At 37.8% G+C, this 20,943-nt stretch overlaps 1 protein-coding gene across 2 annotated transcripts in view; it reads right to left on the reverse strand.

Moving 5' to 3' along the window:
* TRIM24 (tripartite motif containing 24) overlaps positions 1 to 20,943 on the reverse strand; it is a 61,193-nt gene that overhangs the window by 30,639 nt on the left and 9,611 nt on the right. Inside the window, exons 2-3 of one of the 2 annotated variants that reach the window (XM_050324416.1) lie at positions 9,551 to 9,669; positions 1,403 to 1,550 (exon numbers count right to left, since the gene is read on the reverse strand). In XM_050324416.1, coding sequence (XP_050180373.1) covers positions 1,403 to 1,550; positions 9,551 to 9,669 — 267 coding nt within the window. Of the gene's footprint in view, positions 1 to 1,402; positions 1,551 to 2,727; positions 2,790 to 9,550; positions 9,670 to 20,943 lie in introns of those variants that run through there. The other variant, XM_050324417.1, reaches the window with a different exon arrangement.

Here is a 20,943-nt window from a genome sequence, read left to right on the forward strand (position 1 = left end):
ACAGAACACAGTGTATATCTTCTAAGTATCATGGTGGAAGATACCTTCTGAGCAACAGATTGCAGAAGTTAAATCCCACATTATACATAAAATTCACCCTATCTAGATAGGGTGGAATGACAATACATCTCTGTTCTAATGCATATATTTAAAATAATATATAGTCATTTATAAACATCATATAAAAATTCATATATTTACAAGAAAAATCATGCAAGTCCAATGGATGCATTTGAAAGGGTAAAATGTTTGTTCATTAATGTCCTATTATGTTTATTACTGTCCTACAATGTCACTAAAAGACAAAAAACAATGGGAAAAAATGGAAACAAAAGAGGTTCTCAATGAATAGAGGTACAACCTTTTCTACTACAGAACAGCCAAGATTTCTCAGGGAGGCTGTACTGTACACCACATTCACCACTGTTGGTTCCCAAGGCCTGAACAGATAAAGCCCAGAGCAACTTGAACTGCTCTCAGATGAATGCTTTAAGCAGGAGGCTGGACTAGATATATCCTGAGGTCCCTTCCAGCCTGAAATATCCTAGATTCTACTGAGGAAAAATACCCTAAGTCATAGCATACTTCCCTTTCATTTCTATGGCAAAACACGTCAAACTTAAAACATACTTAGCTAAAACATGAATTCTGGCACATTTCATTGCTAACTGGGTATGCTTATTGTTAAGACTGTTGAAAAAAATACAATCTATTAGTGCTCCTTTTGCTGCAGAATACAACAGTAAAGCTCATATAAACCATCTGGTAGACCTCTACATAAACTAGAGGAGCCAAATGCCTAAAGAAGATTTTCTGCAACTGATCTCTCAAGGTCTAGACAATAATGTGCAATCACTCCAGGTGAGAGATAAAATCTATGTAAAAAAAAATATTCCTATGAATGAAAATTCCTATGAAAAAAACAACCTGTAGGGTTTTCTTATAACTTTACAGCCTATCTGACGGGAAAAAAATGACAGAAAAACAGCTTTCATAGTCCCAGCCTTAGTGAAGTCTTCCTATTCAGTAGCTATGCATCTAACGCTTAAAATAAAGTTTTCTCTTTTGTTAGCGGCATCAATTAAGAGATCCACTTAGATGAAGATTCAAAGAAACACCATAATTTGTTCAAATGATTGCAGCCTTTAGCAACAAAAATTGAAATAAGTGACTGGAAGGCAGGAAACTATGAAAACATATCCACTACCAGCCAGAAAAATAAAATGGTTCCACTAATTCATATGCACCAAAGGGCTATATCAAAATGAATCTGTTCTTTTGCATTTACTAGGGTTCAGGAATACAGTTTTTGAAGTGTATCAGTTAAAAAAAAATGGTGGTCCAGTACATTTTTCCAAGGTAGATATACATTCTTTGGGAAATTATAAATCAAGTGTGTTACCTGGAGATACTTCCTCTTTCTGCCTCACAGTATGATCCTTTGTAAATTTAACCCTCTGGTGAGCTCTGATGCAGGTCTTGCACAACCATTCTACACATTCCACACAAAAACCATGAGCTTCTGCATTGTCTTCACAGCTTGTGCAGACCTGATGAGAGGAAGAAAAGGTAGCTGTTAAAATAAGTTTGGAATATATATACAAGCTCTTGTTCATACATCATCAGTGCACTTCTACAGTTTTCTGAAAACAGTGAAATTAGAATGGAAAACTGCCCGAGGTACAGGAACACTATAAATAACTGCATAAAAGTAACTGAATGTGACTTTTCAAATAAAGAGGTCATTTTGCCAGTGTTACTCTAAAATCTTGACCTGACATGATAAAAGTCAAACCACTACTTTCTGCCAGCCACTGCACCCTTAGAAGCCATGCAATGTTTACTGTATACAAGATGCTGTTGGGAAATATTTACTAATGACAGAACATGATCAGCACTGTTCTGACTTTAGAAGCCTCCCTCAGCTTTAATTTCAGTTTCTGGTCCCCTGCTCAGAGTTTCACGAAGCACACACAGCAGGGTTCCTCTCACGAATCTCTGCATCACCACTTAAAGACAGTATTCCAGTTAAGTTTATCAGAAAAGCTACCCTAGAACAGATTTGCAACCAATGCCTAATAGTTTTCAAAGTGTGGCCTGTTAATTCCTGGAGCTCTTTGGACTTTACCCAAGAGACCTAGGGAAAAAAAAATGAATTCAGGAAAACAAACATGATAGCAGACCAAAACCTCTCTTCCCAGAGTCAATACACCCACAAGAAAAAACTGCTATGGAACCACACTTTGAACAACGCGTTGAAAATTTTGAATGCTACACAGCACCACTTCACACGCTGATAACATTATTTCATTGTTTACTCCTCCTTTACAATGCCTCTGTAGTCCCACCTTCAAGGGGGGTTTGGTAGTGAAAAATAGAAACGTGCTTACGCAGATACTCGCTTAGGTAACTACCACCCATTTCTGTCAACACTGAGCACTGCTGCAAACCAAAGCCCCAGGTTATCTGAAGACTGCGATATCCTACAGGTCACAGTGACAGAATTCTGCTTGCAGGTGCAAAAAGGAGAAAATTTTAGATTTTAGTTTTGTTTTCAATTTGATTAAAAAAACCCAATGAAATGACTTCTGCACCCACACAAGGTAAATATAGATTAAGTCAAAGAGGAAGCAAATATTTACATCCTATGCAGATAGAAAATACGTATGTAGAACTATGTCCCAGTTTCCCCTTCAAGAAAGAGAGGAAAATTAGCACAAAACTTGCCTTAAGCCACATAGCAAGTTACTGACAGAACTGGAATTTGAACATAGAAGTTCCAGATTCCCAATGATGTGTTTATTCTTCTGGATCATGTTGCCTCTCAAAGCAATTATCTTCTGAGAAATGAAGTTACAACACAAGGGTTGTTGACCCCTCTTGTTGTCACTTGGAGATTGAAGCAGTTTCTTTTCATTAAAGGTGACCTGCAAAGGAGAAAAAATTGGGCTTGTGCCCCTTTTTCTGTTTCTTTACAAAAATGATGCCTGGAAGTTTTATTTTTCAAAAGAATTTTTTTTTTTTTTAAATCTTCTCCTTGATTTTTCTTTTTCTTCTCCCTCTTCTCTTAGCAATAAAATTCTTAGTCCTATCCAGACTACTAGACTAGGTAGAAATACCAAGGTCAGGACATCATAAAAAAAGGCCTAGAAAATGGAAATAAAGCAATTAAAGGAAGTGAACTGTAATCAGGAAATTGAAAACTTTTACTTGCTGTCCTGATTTCAGCTGGAATAGAGTTTGCTGGGTTTTGATTTTTCTTAGCAGCTGGCACAGTGCTGTGGTTTTGGATTTATTATAAGAATAATATTGATAGCAACCACTAGAACATCAGTGTGTTAAGTAGCGCTTATCCAAAGTCAAGGACTTTTCAGCTTCCCAGGCTCTGCCAAGTCAGGACATGCACAAAGAGGGAGCACAGCCAGTATGGTTGACCTGAACTTGCCAAAGGGATATTCCATACCATAGGACATCATGCTCCATATATAACCTGTGGGGAGTTGGCTGGGAGGGACTGGGCTGGGCATCAGTCAGTGGGTGGTGAACAATTTTACCGAGCATCACTTGTCTGTCGTGGGTTTTATTCCTCCCTCTCTCTCCTCCCGCCTTCCATTACTACTACTACTATTATTATAATTATTTAATATTACTTTATTTCAATTATTAAATTGTTCTTAGCTCAACCCACAGTTTTACCTCCTCCCACCCCCAATTCTTCTAACCATTCCACTGAAGGTGGGGGGCGGAAAATAAAGCAAAGAGGGGGAAGTGAGAGGCTGCATGGTACTTGGTTGCCAGCTGAGGTTAAACCACAATACTTGCTATTAACCCTTTAATTCAATGACATTTGGGGAAAAAAAAAAAAAAAAAAGAAAGAAAAGTATTCTTGACTCAGCACAGCTTGTTGGGAAAAAACCCTCAGAACAGCAAGTATCACTGAGGCATTACTTCAACGTTACCTTTTGTCTGGCAGAAACTCCCATAAAAGAAATTCCCTCCTTTTGTCTTAGGTTTGCCAATGCAACCCTCTGCAAGACTGTGGCGTAAAACCAGATTTATTACATCACTAGAGCCCAGGGCTCAGTTACATCAGCACTGCTGACTGGGCAGTGAACTGACTGGGCAGGATGAGAAGTTTTCAAATCAGTCTTTTTGCCAGAGAGGTATGATTGTGCTATGTCCCCAGATAACCAGAAGTGCAAGTCATACTGGAGAATAACAGACTGGATATTTGGTTTTCTAGTGTAAACAACAGTGAAAATAAAATAAGCACAGAAAAAAAAATGTCTTTCAGGTATTCTTTAGGTCAAAGAAGCAAAACAAAAAAAAAAAAAAAAAAAAAAAAGGTAGGAACCCAATTAAAAACAAATAATAAAACAAACCAAACCCCCACAGGTCTTTATAGGTCACCTTTGGCAAAATTAGGCAGATGAACTTGCTACATGCCAGGGCATTTAAATAAGTTCAAAGAATTTCTTAAGTTATTCATTCCTCCAAGATTCCAAGAGTTTTGTCTATTTTCCTTTTTCAATAGGCTTTATTGTTCTGTATCAACTCGTTTGACCTGCTAAATGTAGAATGAGATGAAGATTGTGATTCAATAACCAATAATCAGCTGCTGCCAAATGAATCAAAACTCCTCCTTTGTAGGCCCAAAAATATATATTCCAACTTTATACCCTTCAAAGCCACCAAATGGATGTGAAATAAATTTCTAAAGCTTTTCATAGACATCATAACATAAGCTGTCAAAACAGCTATGCCTTCTAGGTAGAAACTAGATTTGCTTCTATACACTTCTAATTTGAAATACGCATTTCAGACATAGGTTGGATTTTGCTAAAATTCCTACTTATTAGGATAAGTGGTACAGCTAAAGTACACGGAAGTACAATTACTGCAAATATTTGTTATGCTCTTACAAAACTTATTTCATTCTTATTTTTGTGACTCATTCAAGCAGAGTTTCAGTGATTTCAAAGAAAACTCTCTCTAGTTAATCTGTAAGCCTTTATTCTAGTTAGACAGGTATTTATTTTTAATTGAGTTTTCCTTGTAATTAAATTTAATTCAGTTACTAGTTCTAGTATTTATAACCCCGGGAAGTGTTCTTTCAGCCTTCAGTTGAATTTAATGAAAGTAGAAATTACTCAGCATGTTGCAGATAAGTAGTATTTTAAGTAAATATACAAGCTTTTGCAACAGAAAAAACCTCAGATTTACATGAAAGAATGTAGGTAATAGACCTGTCTTCTCAGCTATATAGCTAGTAGCTAACCACTCTTCCAATTAAATATACTTTGAGTACTAAAGAGATTAAATAATCAAGCAAAGGTTTTAAAGGAAGAGAGCAATGTAGTCCAGATGAATATTCAGTGAACTAATGCTCCAAACTTCACCAGTGTAAAATAGATGCAATGCTTTCCATCCATGTTAAAAGTTATATAACTATCTCTTGGTACATACAAATTCACCAAAGACAGCAGCTGTCTTTTGGGGCATTCCTGCCTATATGTAACTCTAAATATGAACCATGTGTTGATATCCCAAAATGAATCAATATATGCCTTCTCACCCCACCATCCGATCAACAGCCACATCTTTCCAAAGCACACACCACCACATTGTGACTCCCTGAGTCAATGAACCACTGCCCTAAACCACTGGCTTTCAAAGATATTTTAGGCACAGGTACACCTTTTATAAGCTGCTTAAGCATATAGTTCTTGTTTGGAAAAACACATAGTGGCTCATCTGACACCATACAAATCTAGAAAAACATTCTTCTAAATTGTCCTCGTTAATCTCCTCATTATGCCAGTCAGACTTGCTGTGCTAGTATTCGGATCAAGTATCAGGTCTGAGCTCGCACCTTGCTTTGTTACTACATTCCCAATATCTCACATAAAGCCCAGCTGTTCTTTATTCCTACTACAGTATTTAAAACTCTCTGGACAGTAACTGGTAAAGATACAGAAACCAAAAATAAAAAATATTTTTATATATGTTCTCTTGTGGACACAGCAGCAACGAGAATTAGGACCTAGACTAGAATGCCCTAGAGGCTCAGGATGCTGCAACAACACCCATGTTATCGCTGTGATCTCTGCTACATCAATCTCACACTTCATTTCTACTTTCATGGTTTTCCACATATCAAACAATTTTCTTCAGTTAAAGTTCCTAAGTTTACCTCACTTATCTACCCTTTAGTCTTACTCTAATCTAGCACTTGCTTCAGTACCATCTCTCGGGTCAGCTCCTTTCCGCTCATTCTTAGAAATGAAGTATAATTAATTTTTATTTTCAAACTTCTCTTTAGAAGCTGATAATTTTGCCAAGTCTTTCAAGAAATCACAATGTCAAAAAAAATTATAAAGCACCTGCTCTTTTGAAGTATTTATGTTCTAGCTGTCCACAACCTACAATGATTACTTTCAGGAGTATCACAATTGCATTGCCTGTTTGTTTCTTTCCTTCTGGAAAGCTTCCCATGCTAACAGCCAGCACAAAATCTTTAGTGTTAGCCAGGAAAGCCCTTGTGGAATACCTAATGGCGAGTTTTACACTTCCTTTATGCTCACTTCTTTTTCTTCTGAAGCTTTCAGTACTAATTGCTATAAAGCACAGCCATTTAAGAAGGGTACTGAACTGCCCAGATCAGGTTAAGATAAACATTATTTTAGATAAAAAGATAGCATTTTAATGGGTTCCAGTTATTTTTCTCATCCCTTAATGCCAGGCTCCATGATAATTCACTCCTACAGTTTTAATTCAATATGCTGAAAATTATTTTAGTGTTTGTACCATTTTAAATCTGAAACAACCAAACATTTTATTTGAAAGAGATCTTTTGCAGTTCCTCTTGAATCAAAACAAACTAGTCCTTCCTGACAATACACATATAGAGGTTAGTCATAGATACAGACCAATGGTTTCAAGCTACATTATTTGCATAGAACCTACTGCCTGCCTCTAATTCTCATTTCTTAAGCATCCTGATAAAGCTGCCAAACTATCAAAGACAAATTAACCATCTCAGTAGAAAAATTCTATAAAATAGCCAAAGTTTTTGACAGAATCTCTGATCCAGTATATCCTGCAAGTGTCAGTATCTTTTCCACTTTAATTCCTCTGCTATGTTGCCTATCTTGCTAATGGCAAATTTACTTTTTCTCTTTGCTCCTTGAAAGGCCAAAACAAGACAGGCTGATTAGAAGGTTGTATCATTCTTAAACCTCGTAATATTCCCCCTTGAACAGGACACTAATTTGTTTAACTATTATTGATTTAACTTTGCTGTTACTAAACAGAGAGGTTTTCAGAACCTTTTTACATCAACGTACAAAGGAATGTACAAAACCTGTCATTATCATACCAAAATAAATCTATTCAAAGAGAACAGCACATCATTCATTTCCAAGAGGTAAGGTACGTGCTCACTTAGCAGGCATATAACCAAACATCTAGCTCCAATTCTTTTATAAAAAAGTCAGCAGAAAAGCACATTAATGTCCTATTCTGCAAAGGTTCAGCAAAGTCTGCTGTTTTGTCTTCAACTGCTGCAGAAAGTGTGGTGAGTTCAGCCAGGGAACCTAGCTGAAGAACAGACTTGCTTTCTAAATGTGAGACTGCTGGTTTGTGTTAGGGAGAGGGAGAAACAAATATGGAATGGAAGAGTAAGACCAAAGTTTGAGAAGGCATCCTAAGGAAACACAAAGGCTTTCAAGAACCTCCCTGACATCTGCTCACACCACTCAATGGATGGAATTCCCCACTTAACTTTCACAGAAAGGAAAGCAAAACTGAGAGGGGAAAGGGGAACGGTGAGGGGGGAGCAGAGACAACAAAATATGTCACCACCCCTGAGAAAAAAGAAAAAATCCATTCCTATCACCTCTCCACAAAGTGGTATCTTAGAGGACTTGTTGTATAACTAAGCAGAGGATATGGTACAGCCCCAGTCCCCCAAAATAATTCAGGACTACTTCTGCATAACAAAGTTATTTGTTATTTTGCTTCTCATTCTAATTTTAAAGTCACTATAAAAGTTATCAAATTTTCAACAGGGACTATGTATTTTTGTCAGTCTTACTGGTACAGTATTGCTAGACTGTGTAAATCTCTCAAACATCTGCAAAATTCAGATAATTTCCTGCAATATCCATGGGAAAACAACAAAAAAACCCAAACTAACACCTCCCCCTTCCCAAACACAAAGAAAGCAAAGGTCAAACAGTCCTACATTGCAAGAACACTGTTTGTACTTCCAGAGACTCACAACTCAATTTCAGTTTCTGGTAAGGTCTATTATTTCCCAGAAATCTAGTTTCAAAATATCTTATAAACTGAAAACAGTTTAACATTTTCCAGACATATGTTCTGCTCCTCAGAGATGATGACAACACTTATGCCTTCAGCAGTCAGCGAGCCGGTATCACAAATCTGACTGGGGAATTTCATCTGTTCCCAAGGGACGTGCCCGTTCATGTACATGAGCGCAAATTTCAGCTGATCTTTGAAACAACCAGAATACACAGTAAAGGACCTCTAAGACACTGCACTCCAAACAAACAAATCAAGAGCCAGTAACACGTATCCCTAAAACAGGAAGGGGAAAAAAGAGGCATTTTCAAAATAAAAGGAGACTACCACCCCAATATTAAGGGATGAGTTGAAAATTCAAGCCACACTGACATAGCAACCTTTTTGTACTATTATTACAAAGAATGTAGCAACATACAAAGAGGCTGAACTATTTACAATAACTTCCTGGACTTTATTAAAAAGTTTTTGAGTAAAGAGATACATGAGATACTCTCTTATTAGCTAAAAATGAAGACATGCAATATTTTGATAACAGAGATTGCTAAACTGTGGTTCTACACAGATGTGATTATTCATTTGGTACAGCTTCCACATTGGTACTTGCCTCCTAAAAATCATAATGAGAAAAAAATCACACCAATATTACTATTATTCCAGACAAGCAGCTTTCATGAGACAGCTATTACTCAATTGCAAAATGAAGAAGAGCTAGTCTACATAAATAAAACCAAACAAGAAACTCCTAGAACATACCATCTTCCCCAATTAGAATTTTAAGCCTCTTCTTTGGCATCTTGACTCCAGCTATTTAGTGCTGTCTTGTCAGTACTGACACAAGAAAAATAAAGTCAATGTCACTAGAGGATTCCATTTTACACTGAGATCTCCTGATGCAGTGTTGTTCGAGTCTCTGCTTAAAAGTGTGCCTCACGTACCCTGTCCAAAGTATAGAAATTCCCATTTCTAGTGCCCAGTCCTTATTTTTATCTTTTGCTATCATGATGAAATTTTCTATCAACAATTGAAATACAGTAAGATAATCACCTTCTTCGCATGCATTTTCACAGATTTAACGGATTTTCTAGAGGAGCTACCCCATGTGATGTCTAAGTACTTAGAGTTCTATCTGCATATGAACGGCAGAAAGGCCACACAGCAAGAAGCCAAGGATATGCATACACATGCAAAAGGTGTTAACTTGATTACATGTTAATGCACTTACCTGATTTGATTTCTCTACTGTGCTACTGGGAACCTCTGTGGTATCCTTCACAAAAAAGTTATCTATGATGTGTCTCTCTGCACATTCCTGACCACAAATTGGACAGCGGATAACACCGACTGGGGGGGGAAAAAAAAAATCTGATTATGCTTGCACAAACTAAGATGTATTAAACAACTACAAAGACAGCTTACAAGGATAAATACTTTTGAGAGGATGTTTTAATACTTTCCTGTCAATAAGGTATGGGCAAAAAGAAGCTAATTTTCATTAATCACTGAAGAAACCTTTACATGTTTTTCCCCAATGACATATTCTCTCAGCCAAGGTCAAACACTATTTTGTTTCAATCCCATAAAGAATTTGCCTTAATCTTATAAAAAATTAATTTCTTTACTCTAAAGAGAATGTAGTCCCATTGACAATTTGTTGTTATAGGATGGATTAAAGTAAACACTTATTAGTGTGGAATAATAATTAGTGACACTGAGTGGTATTACATACACACACACGCCAGCAGGGTGACATGATTGACCTTCAACCATGTCATACGAGACACAGAAATGCAATACATTCAAAATTAACAAGGCAAATTGTAGAGAGGAAGAGCAGACTTGTATTAATATTGTGACTACTTTCACATTAAGAAAGGGAAAGCCAGCAAGAAAGACAAAGGAATAAACAATCAAGGTCCTCTCCCTCCTCTCCTGTGCAAGACACACTGGGGTACAATTCTAAGACAATTACATACTGGGCTCCAGGCTGAAGAAAGAGCTGAGAATCAGGAACACAAAGTACTAAAACATTTGTTTTCTCAAGAGTGTGAAAAGGACAAAGTCTAGTTCAAAACTTGGGGTTCAGCTGTGAGTAGACTTGGTTGAAATGGAAAAGACCTATGTAAACAATTTAAAGGAGACACCTTTCCCGGCTGAAGAAAATGAGCATCTTCTTAGCAGTTTTTATTATACAAGAAAAATCTCTATAATGCTAGGCATTCACACCTTGCTGTAAGAAAATTACCACAGTCACTACATCCAAAAAAAAAAAAGGAATGAAAATGAAGTTAGGTTGAAATAATCACTTAGAACATGGAAGTCATCATGTAAAAAGCCTACAGTAGAACAGTCATGCAAGTCCACAATGAGATTCTAGACCTATAGCTGCCATTTGAGAGGAGACATGGATTCAGGGCCTTAAAGATAATCACAGGCACCATTTAACCCAATGAATTTTACACCAGTATATAATTCACCACTTGCATATTTAACTAAATGAGAATGAGCTTAAATCTGTTCCTGTTTCACTTTTACAATAAAATGCAGAACTATAGAATCGATATTTCACTTTCTGCAGAAGAACTTAATTCCTTACTGTAAGTGCTTCATACAAGATTTAGGTAACTTCTTCATAACATTCTTTCAACACATACTTGAGATTTAACTGGCAACCCACTACAAAGCAGTGCTCTAATATAAGTCCACCAGTTTTACTAGAGAAATTCTTCACTGGAAATTCAGCAAGCAGTTTTCCACCTGTTATCAAGGCATTTCACTTTCATCTGAACACCTAGGATGTTAAGCCTGGCTTTATTGTAACTGCCATTTTATCAATCTGCATATCAACACATATCTGTGCAGCTTCCTTTCATATAAAAATTCTATATTTCGGCTACAACTTTTGTAACATTTTTTATACCATCATCAGGAAGGACCACTAAGAAATCCAGTTCTGGTATGTCAGGTAGTTAACAGAATTCCAAGTACTGAACTTCTCCTTTTATTAAGCAAATCAATTTATCACAGTCAAGAGTCAATAAATAAACCTCCTAATACTCAAGCTACCCACTTGCCAAAAAAGACTATTTTTTACATTTTTCAACAGTCCCAATTACAAACCACCCTCTTCCTGTTGCCTCACTGCTCTTTCTTGACCCTGACAAAGCACAGTGCTGTGGGTCAACACAGGTGACTGAGTCGGTCTTTGCATGTGTTGGGGAGATGGGTGTGAGACCTGCAAACCCATTCAGACATGGATGCATTTTTCCTGCTCTCCCAAGCTTTACCTTCATCCCATTCTGCTTCACTGACCAAATGCACTACTGCCTATGCTGAAGCAACATGAGCAGCACAAGGATGGGAAGAGAACACCACCACCACTGAAGATTAAACATGGAACCATGAAACTGATCAGCAGCACTAAGAAGAGTCTATAAATCAGCTGAATTGAAAACATGGAGGGTAAGGAAGGAGAGAAATTAGGAAATGTATTAACATAAAACAAATGTTTCATCTGCATTATCACCAACAGAATATTGCCAACTACCTGTTCAAGAGATCACTTACAATTTCTAGACTGAGATGTGAGAAGGAAAAAAGGAAAACTGTCTACAGCTCTCGAAATCCTCATGAATCTTTTTCTGGAATTCCTTATGCTATGTAGCCTTAAGCCAGTGTTTTCTTCTGCCACTGTGTGAGGTGAAGTTTGCTTTTATTACAATCCTGGACTGGAGATTGCTACATACATCAGTTTTAAACCAGGTTTAGTCAACCTGAGGATGGTGGATTTAAGTAAAAGATCTCAAGTGCCAGGGTTTATTTTTGTCAAAGTAATTCTGTAATATTCTTCTTTCTTTTTAATGGAGCAAGCATTTCCAGCGGGCTCCATGTGAAGGTAAAAACATATTACTTAACTTAGAAGGAGTTTCATAATCACCATCATGATAATGAGAGAATAGTAAGTGATCAGATCCCATATTTGCATCTGCTCCTTTGTGCCAGGTTAGGGAGTTAAAGAGCACTGTCAAGGCCACAGAAGGACTTTGCCATGAGGTAAGCACAGAATGGAGCAATGGGATGGCACTAAGTCCAGGCCTGTTGGAGGCGAGATCCTGGTTAACATATCCAGACAAAAATACCCAGTGTGGCAAACTGTGTAAAGAAGCAACTGCTCTTATACATCACCGGACAAACAAAGATCATCCCAGGTTATGGGACAGATGGCATCTGTGACTACCTACACCCATGGAAGCCCCCTTCCTGAATATGCCTCCATGGATACCTGGAACTTGGACTGTAATACCTTGGGAACCTGAGATAAGATAAAGGTGGTACTATTGTCCAGGTGTTATCTCAGACCTAGGGGGAGGTAATCAAAACTTAGGGAGAAGAATGAATCCCTGGTAATGGACACAAAGGATGGGCCACAAGGAAAGCCAACTATGCTGAAATCAGCTCCAACTTGGTAAAAGGTAATTCTGTCAGGGGAAGATTGCAACCACTCACTCATGGCCAGCTGACCCAGGAAACCCACCAATTTAAAAGACTGAGAATGCGGGCTGATTAGCACGAGAAGTGAGGGAATCATTCAACCTCCAGAATAAGAGAACTGCGTAACTAGTGACCATTGATTCCTCTGTTTGCTGAAATGTATAAATAGTGACGATTTTTGAACGAGCTTGGGACCCCCACCACCAAGAAGCCCAGGGAGAAGAAGGACCAACAGGATGCCACTGAATCCATGGGTGGTAGTTATCTTCTGCTTGATCTCTTTCTCTTTCCCTCCCCCCCCATTTCTTTCTACCTCTATATCTCATATTCCACGTTAAATAAAATATGTATTATTGACTTTGGTATATGGTCTTGTTTGCACCTTAATTTGGACAGAGGCTTCTCTCAATAATCAGATCTTAACACCAGGAGAGTCACTTATGCAGCTGTACGGCATGTGGCTCTTGAGTAGGAGGAGCAGAGGGGAAGACCTTCACCCTTCTTAGCGGCACCTATTCACACAAAACCCAAGCAGCTGTGGAATCTTATATTCAGACTTGGCTTGAACCAGGGCAGGACACCACACTGCTAACAGAGTAACAGTGCTAGCTCCCTTGCCCGTTCAATTCTGCCCCATGGCAACACAAAGAACTACGCTGCCATGCAATGAGCTGGATTAGGTACTGCGATGTGGATTATATGGGGCTGTGCCAGGATGGGAGGTTCCACCATAACAGCTCCCACTGGCTACAGGCTCCCACCATGTGTGCCTAGTTCAAGGAATGCTAGCCTGCATTTTAGGCAGGTAGGGAAAATCACAGCCCATTCTTAGTCTTCACAAGTTCCATGCTGCATCCACAGAAAGGGTATCCTCAAGCCATTCAGCACAAAAGACTTATGGCATATACAGTTTTATTTCCAACTCGGCTCCCAGTTTCCTGGGAGTACATTCCAGACTACTGAAGCATTCCGAGACAATAGGAGGAGGCTGCTCTGGTTTGCCCCAGTTTTGGTTCATTTGCGTCTTCACTGTAGTGAACACGTTTCAGAGCCAATTTAATAAAGCCACTGGATCATCATTTGTAGATCCAAGAGGGTATTTTTGTTTGCTAGATGCAAAGTGCTTTACTAAAAAGGAGGAGGACTTGATGGTTCCCTTTCTTCAGTACAATTCAGTCAAAAAACCCACTAGTTTTTTTCTGAAAGAGAGCTCTCTTAATTAAATCGAATGCATGGAAGCAACTGGCAGTTTTACCTGTAATGACACAGTTATTATAGAATAAATAATTAGGGGGTTGTACAGCAATTTTTCTCAGTTTTACAGATGTTTTGTTTGAAATTCTAACTATACAGATTTCAGAATAAAAAATATTAACAATGAGTCACACATGCAGTTAAAATGTTTAAAAAAACAGACAGCCTAGTTAATATTAATAAAAGGTACATCAGAGACTAGAGGCAGTGCCAGCTATAAGATTTTTAACATTAACTATACAGAAAATTAGAGCATTTCAATTCTGACCTACAGAATCTTCCCTCCTCTCACTGTGTCTACAGACACATTACTTCTGGCAAGGCTTTTCATTAAAATGCGTGGGGTTGAGGGTAAACTGGTTATATTTACACAGGTCATGTTTCCCAGTTAAAAACAAACACTTAGAAAACTTAATTTGAGAGACGATATCCTGTGCACAAATGTCTGAATCAATTTTTAAAATAATTACTGCTTTCCTCTTGTTTCTCATTAAGCCACTACTGGTGCTGCAAAATTGGCAACTTCTTCAAACCAGTTTGTTCCAGAAAAAGCTGCTCCCATCTAGTTGTGACAGCCTGCTGCTGCTAGTGGAGGGGAGATAGGTTAAACTAACAAGCAGGCATATCTCAAGGGAAAACTGGCACCTACTGCCAAAACATAAGCATTCAAACCAACCACCGATCTAGCAAAAAAGTTTATTGAAATTATAATTTATTAGTTGTTAATTAAAATTATTTTAAATCCTTTAAAATGTAAATAAATGAAAGCCAGACAAAGACTATTAGCTGTAATCCCCCCTCTGGAAGAGTGTTACAGGCCAGTTTTTATGCTGCAGTGCATTGACTTTCTTGGAAAGCACTACAGAGCTGAATTAAAATATTTCAGCTGCTCTGTGAAATGGTTCATTGTTTTTGCTCTACGTGTCCAATCTTCAAACATTTCAGATATCGCATATTAGACTTCATAAATTGTAAATTTTGCAAGGACTGACTCTCCAGCCACTTCTGAATACCTTAAGAAATTCTGAAGGGAGAGTTTATGTTCACATCCAGAGCTGTCCAATGCATTTTCTTCAACAACACAATTATAAGAAGTGTCATAATGGTAACAAAGGGAAACACTGCTATTGTGGGATAGACAATGTTTAAGTACAAGATGATGAACAAAAAGTCTGTCTTGCAATGAACGTGCTTGAATGATGATGCAGAAGCTACCAACAATTAACCCAATTGTCACTGCTGACTTTGACGAGCATTTCTTTCATCAGAATTAAAATACATTCTTTCAAGTCCTGAAATTGCCAAGTATTTCCAAATGGTATGCAATGAATTCAGGTATACAACATGCAAGGATTTTTAAGATTCTGTGATATTCTTCCATCGTTTTTTCTGAGCAGCCAGAGTACTTAATTTTGAAATAACATTTAAAAGCGGATTTAATGCTGTCTCTATGTACATATTCTACTGAAATACCATTTTGCAGATGCTATAGGTTCTTGCCAACAGTGTTCAAGTCCATTGTATCCATGTCCTTCTGGAACATGGAAATTAGTACCTTTCTTCCTGAATAGCAGCATGTTAACATGTTATTATTAATTAAAAAAAGATGACTGGGAGAAAAAAAAAAATGTTGCCAGAATCTCTGGTAAGAGATGGACCCATACCTTAGAGTTACAAGCACAACACAGCTAATAGTCATTTCTTTGTAGCAAGAAATTTTATGCTCTGGTCTTCATCTTTTCGAGTTCTCATCTACCACCAGCTGATAGTTCAGTAGTTACAGCACAATGCATCTATTACCAGAAATGATAGTTATAAAAAAAGCAGGTAAGCACAATATCATTTGGGCAGTCACAACCCAAAGAATCAAGCCTTTCTGGAAGGCACTGAAAGAGTTGGTTCTTTTTAATCCTTTGTTGAAAGGATGAAAACTATACTTCAACATGTGACACTCTAGACTGTTTTACCCACTTCCTCTGTTTAGCCCCAGCTACCATAACGTTCCCATCAACACTAAGCAGGTGTGAAGGTAAAAAAAGTCTCAACAAATAACTTCTAAGAATCTGGACCACGCTATGGGAACCAAGTTAGAAGCAGTAGTGGGAACAGCAGTAGGAAACGGGCTTTAGTCAGAGCATTTCAGTATTAATGTCATCCAAAACAGGAAAGATAATGCAATTCAAGGCCTTTGGCTAGTTCATGTTACTACCTCTTCCAGTGCTCAGATGCACCCTTGCGATCTGTTGTTTCACAAGTCTCCTCCTGTTCTCAATATGATCACTGCTCAGTAACTGGAAACTACTTATCAAACTTTGCAAACTAGCCTATTGGTCCTCATTTTTCAAGCCACTAGCCTCAGGGCAGCAATTTAGGTGCCTGAACAGATATACCTAATTTGAGGGTGATATCCCACCTGGCTTCCAGCTAATATTGCAGAAGGAAATAGGGCTCCTGTGGATTGTGCAGTACAGCTACCAGCCCTTTTTTAAATATCACAGGTATCCCAGAACTGGCAGAAGATATTCTGGCTTGGACAGCTGAATCTCAACTTACCTACCTTATTCTATGCCATATATCTTTGCTAGTGTGATTTTAAATACCTGGTGGAAAACAGCATTCAAGCACAGAAAATCTCTGCCCAAACAAACTGCAGTCTTTAGCTCTAAGGGAAAACTTGGTTAAAATCACTGAAGTGTCAATATTCAGAGCCATGAACTTGTTACTTGCAGTGTTTAACTGCATCTGGCTGTATTCTGCTACATGGATATCTATTTTGAAGTTCTCCTCAAAGACAGACTTAGATTTCTGAAGTCATCAATATCTCTATTATGTTTCCTTCAAACTACCTCAAAATACAGATTACAATGATGCACCATATAATAGAAGACTCCATAAAATGTATGTGCAAGGAATGGGTGTTCAAAAATACACAGAAATAATATGCTGATTTAGAATAATAGGCTCTGCCTTTAAGTCATTTTGTTTAGTGAGAGGGTGGAGAGAAGAAAAAGAAAGGGCTGTTATTAAAAATAGCTTTTTTTACTAATTAGCGTCTCCTCAATATATTCTTCAATGACATTACGGTAATAGCTCACTTAGCACACAAGTAAAATGCCCAAGAATTAAATACCCAACAGTGAGAAAGAGGAATTTAGTATGTACTTATCAATAAATTCTGAATACATTTTTAATCTGTGCTACAATTAAATGTTATACAACAAACACTTTAACCTGGCAATATTTTAACGATTTCTAGATTTTCTTTTTAAGCTTATTGTTGACAGGGACAGAGACAATGAAATGTACAACAATATTTTATGAAAATTCCCACTCTAAACAAATGCAGTCAAATAGGAGAAAACAATAAAGAGACTTCTTAGTTCCTGCAGTGTCCATCAGACAGGTCTGAGTGCTCTACAAGAAATTATTAATGGAATAAAAAAGTAACAATCCAAGCCATTTAATTTATTTAAGTAAACAATCCCAAGACTCCCAAATCCAGTCTATTCTGACTACTTGATGTATTTAAAAGCTGTGTAACAATAAAGCTTGTCACATGCAGAATTTTTGCACCTATGGAAAAGTAACTCTTAATGGCAGCACAAAGCCAAAACTGATTTATTATGCTGAAGTGGCTCCACAGAATTAAACTTTGCACCTGAAAGATGGATAAAGTTTCTTTGCAGTGTTGCCAGGTTTTAATGCCTTCAGTGGGATTCATCTAAGTGTTACAAGGAGTCCCCTTCACAGTTATTGAAGACCTAGGTAATACAATTAGCTCATGAATGGTCTCATGGTTAAACAGATGTCTACACTTGGTCAGTTGAAAATACCTTAAAAACATCCACTTCTTTCCAGTTACTACACTAATACTCTTACCCACTATTGGGCATCCAGTTCAATTGCAAGAATCCCTCCAATATTCTAAACCCAGCAATTTGAGAGGAGAATACCCTCCAAGTTATCTGCAATTTACCTGCAAGCCACAGGCACTGCACTTTTGTGTGTAGATGTACAGGAATAAAAAAACAGCTCATTTTATATTCCTCTCTTACATGTGTCCAGTATCCCTCAGCACAGCTGTAAGGGTTCAAAAGGACACGTGACACAAGCTTTTTCCAGTTCCCACATAGCTTAAGGACTACCAAGCTGGAGCAATACATGCTTGTGAGACCCACACAGACTATACAGCCTCCAAGAACCAGCATTAATTAAAAAGCAGTGTTATCTTCTGCTCTGACATTACATTAATACGGAAACTACTGAATGTAACTAATAAAACACATTCCTTCTGGGTTGAAGAGATGATTGATTAAGAACAAGAGGGATTTCCAACAGCTGCCCCATAGCTTTCAGAAGACAGCAGGTTACACAGGCAGCAGTGATATTACTTATGTTCTCATGGCATATCTCCTTCTGTTGCTGTAATCTGCAGTAGGCAACTGAACCCTGAGCCAGACCCTGGGGGCTGTTGGGATCATCCACATCCACTGAAGAAATCTAATCTTCCTATGGTTTCCTCCATTTCCCAAAACCAAAGAGCCCCTTCAAAGGTGCTTTCCCAGCCTGACACTCTTGGCACTAAGAATGAAGCTTAAGAAAATGAATCGTCTACCAAAACTGACCTTCATAAGTGCCATTTATTTACCTCTCTTTTGGAGTCACTTGATCTATTTCCACCTTCTTGCACCATACTGCCTCAAAGGCTTGATAATGAAGTTATGGAAACATTATACTTAGCATCAAATACCAGTTTGGGAATCAACTAGGACTATATTTCTATTCCTACTTTATTTTTAAGAAATATTAATGAGGGTTCCACCATGACATTATGGTTCCTAATCTACTTGGCTGGCATACTGACAAATGAAAAAGCAAAGCCAACCAACCACAACTTTCAGGCAAAACAACAGCTGTTCTGGTAAAAGTTTGAAATCAAGACATCCTGCAGCTCACAGCACCTACACTATATTCTCAAAAATTTAAATCAGTCAAAAGGCAGCCAAAGAAACCACATTAAATCTGATCTCATCTCAATGGAACTGGGAACAGGGAAAAAGAAAAAAAACACACACACAATAAATACAATCAGATTGGAACACAATACAATAACACTGTTGTCAAATGGACTTTTAAAGGATGCAAGATTAGCATTTAGCTTCTTAAAGGATCCAAACTACATTCAGCTCTTGCACAAAGGTGGAATGCAGCAAAGAGGACTGTCAATTGAATCCGTTTGGGATACCCACGTACAAAGTCATCTTCCTTTTGCCAAAACGGCTTCCAGAATCATTATTTTGAGAAGAGATCTTTGCTTCTGTTGAATTTTAATGGCTGTGACAATAATCTAGAAGACACATGAGCTACCATAAACCATGGCTTTGCTTCTGACTTGTATCTGGTCCAGTTATAAGGCCATCTCTAAAAAGAAAAAGGCAACAGAGGACTGTCTCCCAATCTGCAGGCAAACCTACTCAATCCATCCAGGTGCATAAAATTTTACTGATGGCCCCACTGCCAACAGTCTATACAACAAACACTTACTGAGTGGTAAGAGCAATACTTGCAGGTCATTCTTATGATAGAGAGTCAAGACAAACGTAACATAAAACTAGGGGTGGAGGTTATGGTGTTCAGTTTTGGTTTTTTTAAACTTCACTGCTAGATGTGGGAAGACCACAGGCCCTCCTACATTACATGTTCCATCACAGAAAGTTCTGAACACTCTTTCGCAACGCTGGACTCTGCCTTTCCCACGAAACAGAAAATAAACATTCTATTTAACAATTTGGAGTGCAATATTTGAAGAAACAGCTGCTAGCATCTCTGGACTCATATTCAGATATGACTATGGGAGGCAAACCACACCTCTGTTTATCCCAGGAAAGAATTGCGTGTCTGAAATAATACTTACTCAGGTGATATTTAACATATGAACTCTGAAACCAGATTTGAGTTTTTGCATAGAGAAGGGACCAAGGAAAAGTTCCTATAAGGAACTCAAAGGAGAGTTCCTTTGATCAAAGGAGATCAAGTTCCTATAACCATTGATTAAAGCCAACAATCTAAGTACTCTAAAGTCAGGGGTTTCCAAGATATGCTAGCCAGTGTATTAGACCCTCATGGTCCTCTCTCACTACTGGGAAACTGAATTACTGAAGGCCAAATAGTCTGCAGTTGGTAAACTCGACAAACATAGGCATAAACAACTGAGAACAATAGCTGCTAATGTGTGATGAAAGGCCCCCAAAAGAAGACAAAAGCAAATAAGGAACAGAATTACAGAGTGAAGAAAACCAACTGCTTAAGCAAGAATAGGTAGGAATCTCTAAACACTCAAAAGAGACAAATCTAATACAGAAGTATGCTACCCCCAGGGTTTAAAAGTTCCCAGATATTTAGCTATTACTGAAGTCCTGCTATCAGACACTACCTATCATTATATAGCTCTACATTCATTCAGTAAAGCTTGTCTGCTAAACAGAAATTTCTTTATCTCAGTTCCTAACTGACCGCTATCCTAATTTATCACTTTGGGGCTGGGCAATGCCATGAATTTCAACTTTTACTTGAAAACTGTTGAAAAAATACTTACAAGACACAGCTGTTTTTCAAAAGGCAAAAATTATTCAAAGCGACTACCACTTCTCTTTAAACCAACTGACTACGATGGCATGTAATTTACACTCCTACATTGCATCTGCAAGTAGTTTACTCATTTTAAAGCAGGGTCCATGTTGGAAAAAAAAATATATGTGTGTTTCAATTCACACTTTTGCTGTTCATGACAATTTTGCATACTGCTTATTTCTAGTAACAGACCTGTTGGTGCTGGGCTGTTTTATCAAGGCAGTGTAACTTACATTTAAAATC

The sequence above is a fragment of the Myiozetetes cayanensis genome, unplaced genomic scaffold (assembly GCF_022539395.1).
Source record: "Myiozetetes cayanensis isolate MyiCay16 unplaced genomic scaffold, myiCay2020 scf3, whole genome shotgun sequence".
Classification (NCBI taxonomy): Eukaryota; Metazoa; Chordata; class Aves; order Passeriformes; family Tyrannidae; genus Myiozetetes; species Myiozetetes cayanensis.